The following is a 6,468-nucleotide window of genomic DNA, read 5'->3' as shown; positions in this document are numbered from 1 at the left end:
TGGAATCTCCCATCTTCCATTTGAAGTGGTGCAGTTCATTCTATTTATTTATTTAAAACATTTGTTAGCCTCCTTTCTACCTTACAGCACTCCAGGTGGCTTAGAGCAGATGTAAAAATAGAAACCTCAACTTAAAATCATTATACAAAAAAGATCAATAAATAGTAAATTAATTGGATGTGGTTCTAAATAAAACTTCAGCTGCATCCTAAAGATCAAGAGTAAGGAGGCCAGGCACACTTTCTTGGGAAGGCTGTTCAATAATCACGGGGCTGCCACCTAAAAGGCCCTCCTCTTTCTCTTCACTTCTTTGGCTGAGATCTTCACTCCTGGACAGAAATGTGTGGAAGAAGATGGTCCTTCAGATACTGCAGTCCCAAGTCTGTAGGGCTTTAAAGCTGAAAACCAACATCTTGAATTGGGCTCAGGAGCAGACTGGTAGCCAGTGTAGTTGCTGCCATATCGGGGTCACATGCTCCTGGTAATTGGCTTTAAGTAGCAGTCTAACCACAGCATTATGCACTAGCTGTAGCTTCAAAACACTCTTCAAGGGTAGCCCCGAGTACAGTGCATTGCAATAGACCTATTCTACAACCTCATTTGAAGTGACAACCACTCTCTCCAGCTCTCTTTCTCCCTCCCCATAAGCAAAGATCATGGAAGGCAGTATTCTAAATATTTTCAGAGCGAGTGGTTTAAGTAACACCTCCAAAGAGGCTGTGAGGCAAGCCTGCTCGTGATTCTCTGGAGCCAAGCCCATCTACCCTATGTAATTAGTTGGGGTGTGTGCCTGCATATCTACATACAAATTTAAAATCACATAATAGCTAGCTTGCATGTTGGAATGGACATCACAGACTGACTGTGTCGTGGATATCACTTTCTCATCTCATTCACACAGTAACTGACAAAAGAACAAAACTAATAACTGGATCTGGTAGTCCTTGAGGGAATTGGCTTTAAATAATCTGGAAGCTACAATCCTATGCACACTTACTTGGGGCCAAGTCCCTTTGAAGTCTGTGGGAATTAATTCTGAGTAAACATTCACTGGATCAGAATAAGAATACATGAACAGTGTGAGAGTGACACTGCCTGATATATTATTGTTAGAGCAGCTGAAGATGCAGAGGAGTAGGCCTCAGGGTCTTGGATGTTGTACAGCTAGGGCTACCAACATACCTGGAGAAAAATGTCCTTTGCCTTTAACAGGACGGTTATTTACCAGGTGATGTTATTTACTTCAATGCCTCAATTACTCCCCCCTCCCCATGCACATTAAACCTTTATTAAAGGGACAGGGCAATCTTCTCCAGGCCTGTTGGAACCCTGTGTACAACCCAGGAAGATATTTGGTCTTAAAGATGCTATTGGATGACTCTGCTTATCAGAGATGTTTGCAGGTATGTGAGTGAAAATAGCAAGGAGGAGGAGAAAAAGGAGGCCCAGCAGTCACCACTCATACTTTGTCCTCTGTGCAGCGTGGAGAGAAGGAGAAGGTGAATGTTGGTAGTGGTGATAACATCCTAGAGAGAACATCCGTCATCACTTCAGAGCACTGTTACTTATTCCTGCGCTTTACCACACTTGTCTGTTTTCTCTCTCTTTCATGGGTCTCTCCAAACTCCTTCATTACCCCTCCCCCCTTTTCTGCCTGTACTCTCAATTGGTGAAAGTTACTGTAATTAAAGGAGGTGGTTGTTCCAGTGCTAGTTCATTACCTTAGAGTGATATTCCAATAACCAAGTTCCCTCAGTCTAATCTCCACCCCAAACTAGAGTGCCCTACTTATTTTGCTGTGACGTATTCTTTTTGGTCAGCTCTTCTTTAGTTGTTCTAAGTACAGAAATCACTGGCATTGCTCCTAAAGCTAGGGATTTTCCCCAGTCTGTAAATACACTGAAACTAGAATACCCAAATGCTGCTCCTGGAATTCTTCTACTTTCCCCTCAATTAACAGCCCTTCTGATTCCCTTGTCGTTGCAAACCCAGAGGCTTCTCTCTGTCACACAACTTCTTCCACTTTCCTGTGTAGCAGGTGTGAGTCATACTTTCTTTGGGTGAAGCTGATTTCTTTTGCTTGGATCTTGCTTTATACTGGGCTCTCTTTATAACACCCCCCCCCTTTCTGCTGGATATTTAACCAGGCTTAATGGATGCACACAGAGGGAAGGCAAAATGGTATACTATAACTTAATCTCATCAGCTAAGCAGGGGCACTTCTCGGATGGGGTGTGTGACACCACCAGAGGAAGGCAATGGCAAACCACCTCTGGTTCTGACTTGCCTTGAGAGCCCCTTGTTGGGGTCACCATAAGTTGGTTGTGACTTAATGGCACATATGTACATAATGAATGTACACTTTTTTGCATCTGAGGATGAGTTTTGACTCATGAAAGTTCATGCTGAAATAAAGTCTTTATGGTGCTACTGGACTCTTACGTAATTCCGATAGATAAGGACTGTATTGGCTCAGGCAAATTTTTTGCCAGTTTCACTACCAGAGATTTTTTTTAAAAACTGGACACATTAGTGACTGAATCGGGAATCTTCTGCAAAAAAGGTGTGCGCTCCGTTACTGAGCTATGGTCTCTCTGCATTTCAGTTTGACACACCTCATTCAAAAATAAGCTATAGGTTTCAATGATGGAAAACTAGAAAAGAATTCAGTCTATCAATTCTTTCTCCTGATTTGACACCCCCCTTCCCTGCTCTCTCAGTTCTGGCCAAAGGGAATCCATCAATTTATTGAGCATAAAAAGCCAACAGGCAGAATGCTAATTGTGGTTACCAAGGCATCTTGAGCCAAACTGACAAGAGCTTCCAATAATCAAGGGATGGGTCAGTGCTGCCCAATTCTGACCATAGTTACTTGAACGGGCCTATTGATTTCAATGGTTTAGGGGCAACCAGAAATGATTATTCCTTAGCAATAGCTATAATTCTAGCCAGGTCACTAAGGAAACAAGCATAAGAAGGTGTACTCGGAAGTAAGGCCCATTTTATTCACTAGGGCTTACTCTCAGGAAAGCATTGTAAAAACTGCATTCTGAAGAAAGACAATTGTTAGGCCTGATTTACCAAACTTATGCACGCTTAGAGGGGGGTAAATGTGAGAGACTTACTCAGAGTAGATAATTTATTTTAGACGTTTATTCCGCCCTCCCTGCAAGCAGGCCCAGGGTGGATTACGTCAGATAAAAAACATTCATACACTTTCATCATAAAAGCAATAAAACAGTGTAAGAATTCAGACATTCAAACAAGCATCACAACAGTGCACTATGCACGGGCTCGGAAGCAATCTTATATACTCGTGCGTGTGTAGGGGATAAGGCCCTTAGCAGTTTTTCATCATCTCTGTTAGATGCTTTTCTTCTCTGAGATTTTCTTTTGATGTGATTTTTGTTATTAATTTGCTCTTCTTTATGAGCCATTTCTGGGCGGCGTTTCCCGCCTAAGTCGCCTTGAAGACCAAGGGGTGGAAAAGCGGACAGGCACAACGAAGAGATTTTTTGGAGTTGGACTTATTTCGGGGGTGGGGGAGAGGAATCACGTTCCTAAGTGTTTACGCAATCTGATGCAGATTTACGCAGCTTCACTTAAACGAGGCTTGCTCTCTGCACAAGCGTGCGACTAAATTGCGAATAAACGAAACGCAGGTTTCACACTCGTTGGAAGATGCACTTTCAACGTTCTTCAGCAATGGTTCGCAACTGGATTTTCTTGAGTGAAACAGCAACATTCAGTTGCAAATGATCACGAAAGTGATCCAACGGGTGTGAAAGCAATAAGCACAAGATAGGGACCGAAACCTTTGGCGCACGGTGCAAAAACAACAAGCCGGGAACGGAATCTCTCCACTCCACCGGAGCCCGCCGACTGCCCAGAATAAACTTGCCCAGCAAGATCCAGACTCGGCTGCGCGGTCGTCGCTCCTCCCCGCTTTTCAACATTCGCTCAGCGCGTGCCCGAAACCAGCGCGCATGTGCATGCGCGCGCGCTCCCCCCCACACGGCGCGCGCGCGCGCGCATACATACACACACTCATACACACACATACATATGCCGCGGCTGTTTCCTCAGACGGGCCTTCCTCCCTCCGCTCGGGCCTCTCCCCTTCTCTCCTTGTCGGCAGAGGCTGTTCCCACACCCCTCCCCCGCTGCCGGCTCCTCCCCGTGCGGGCTGTTCCTCTGCCAAGCCTCCCCCCCTCCGCAGAGCGCCGGACCCAAGATGGCCGCCGTGTCAGTTTGGGTCTTCGCCGCCGTCCGGCCTGAGGCTGCTGGGCTCCGCCTCTCGTAGGCCCCGGTAAGCGCCGGCTGCCGCCGCAGCGCCTCTCCCGGCTCTGGCGGGGGAGGGAAAAGGTGTTGGAGGCGAGAGAAGCCGCACGGGGCGGCCCCGGGCTGGCCGAGGGGGGAAAAGGCCCTGCGCGGGCTCTCGCGTCAGGCCCCGCGGCCTGTTCCGGCCCGGCCGCTGCCGCAGCCGCTTCCTCCGCGCTAGGCCCAGCCCGGGCCTCGCCACCTGCACCCTGGCGGCAGGTGCAGGCGACGTCGCGGACCTGATGGGCCTGGCCGTGGAGACCACCCGGGGAAGCTGCAGCCGCGGGACTGAAGCAGCCTCTGGGCATCTCCCCGCAGGCCCAAGCGCCGCCGCTCGGAAGCCAGGGCGTCGTGGGTGAACCTCCCCGCGGGCCTCTCTGTCTCTCTGGGACTGATGGGGCCGTTTCGCCGACGGCTACCCAGCCAGGACTGACCCCGCTGACTAGGATGGAGCCGCCTTCGACCCCGGCTCTGACTTCTCTTGCCTGAAAGTGCGGAGGGGCTGAGAGAAACCGCGGAGAGAGCCAGCCAGCCGCGGATCGCCTGCGGATCCAAGCTGTTGTGGTTCTCCTCCTCCTCCTTATATAACGTCTTTTACTCACCCTTTGGAAATGTCCCGGTTGTCTCTTTGCTTGGTGAAGTACAAAAAAGAGGAGGGGGCCTCTCTGGAGGCACCGCAGAGTTATACAGAGATCCGAAAATCCCTTCTGAACTTAAGAAGGGGAGAGTTCCATGTGCGGATTTTAAAAGTTTCTCTGGTGTACCTTTCGCTTTTTAGGCGCTAGGGAAGATGAGGTTATCCTAGTTATGTTTCAGATCGAAGCATCTCTTGTTTCTAACAGCACTTAACAAATTTTTCAGGTTAGTTGTCTTTCACCCTCCGAGGTGTTTGTGTTTCAAGGGTGATAAGTGTGTTTGCTAGACTTTCCGTGTGGGATGGAGTGGCTTGGCATTTCTTTCTGCTCAAGTTTTGCAGGTGGCCAGCATCTTGTTCAATAACATCTTGCTGCTGCAAGGTTAGACTTATGAAAATGGGCCTGACGGGCTGTCATGTTAAATGCCAATTTGGAAATTGCTTTCAGTTTCAGTGCAGACTGTGTTTTTGGATAACTTTAACATAACTTTATGTGCTAACAAAACTTGACAATTGTCAATTTGCTGCAGTTAAAAGTTGCATGGGTGATGCATAACTGTTCTCTTGTTTTCTTGCAGGCTTGAAGTTCTATTTACTTGGACTGGGGACAAAAAGGGCTGGAGTGAGATTTGCGGAGCTGTTCTCACCTGTGGTACACTTAATCGCCAGCTGTCCTTGGGTTTCATGGAAAACATGAACTAGTCCCTAACAGGATATGTGTCTTTTAAAACAGGACATAGGTGCTATTTATGTTTAAAAAAAGAAGAGCAATTTGGGGCAAAAAACGTATATGCTATGGTTAACTGGTCCCCATCCTCAGATCATCTTTTTTCCCATGGTGTGAAACTCCTTCAGCATCGGGATAAGGGATAACGACTCTATGGATATACAGAATTCTTCACCATGGTAAAACTCGCTAACCCGCTGTACACTGAGTGGATTTTGGAGGCAATTAAAAAGGTCAAGAAGCAAAAACAGCGCCCTTCGGAAGAGAGGATATGCAATGCTGTATCTTCATCCCATGGTTTGGATCGCAAAACTGTTCTGGAGCAGCTGGAACTGAGTGTCAAGGATGGAACCATTTTAAAAGTTTCTAACAAGGGACTTAATTCCTATAAGGATCCTGATAACCCTGGGCGAATAGCACTTCCTAAACCACGAAATCATGGAAAGTTGGATGGTAAACCTAATGTGGACTGGAATAAACTGATTAAACGGGCAATTGAGGGCTTGGCAGAGTCCAGTGGGTCATCTTTGAAGAACATTGAACGCTTCTTGAAAGGGCAGAAGGATGTGTCAGCTTTGTTTGCAAGCAGTGCTCCTTCTACCTTTCACCAGCAACTGCGATTGGCTGTCAAACGTGCTGTTGGCCATGGCCGACTTCTTAAAGATGGACCTCTCTACCAACTCAATACTAAAGCAGCCACAAATGCAGATGGGAAAGAGAGCTGTGAGTCTCTTTCTTGTCTTCCTCCAGTATCGCTCCTTCCACATGAAAAAGATAAGGTAAGAAT

At 47.2% G+C, this 6,468-nt stretch overlaps 1 protein-coding gene across 1 annotated transcript in view; it reads left to right on the top strand.

Moving 5' to 3' along the window:
* Positions 1 to 4,229: 4,229 nt before the first annotated feature.
* Positions 4,230 to 6,468, top strand: part of KAT6A (lysine acetyltransferase 6A) — a 68,881-nt gene continuing 66,642 nt past the window's right edge. The window contains exons 1-2 of the mRNA XM_054997445.1: positions 4,230 to 4,309; positions 5,533 to 6,460. Of these exons, the coding sequence (XP_054853420.1) occupies positions 5,858 to 6,460 (603 nt within the window). The 5' untranslated portion in view covers positions 4,230 to 4,309; positions 5,533 to 5,857. The remainder of the gene's footprint in view (positions 4,310 to 5,532; positions 6,461 to 6,468) is intronic.

Source organism: Eublepharis macularius, chromosome 14, assembly GCF_028583425.1.
Source record: "Eublepharis macularius isolate TG4126 chromosome 14, MPM_Emac_v1.0, whole genome shotgun sequence".
Classification (NCBI taxonomy): Eukaryota; Metazoa; Chordata; class Lepidosauria; order Squamata; family Eublepharidae; genus Eublepharis; species Eublepharis macularius.
The sequence above is the reverse complement of the archived record's forward strand: the minus strand, read 5'-3'. Positions and strand labels throughout refer to the sequence as shown.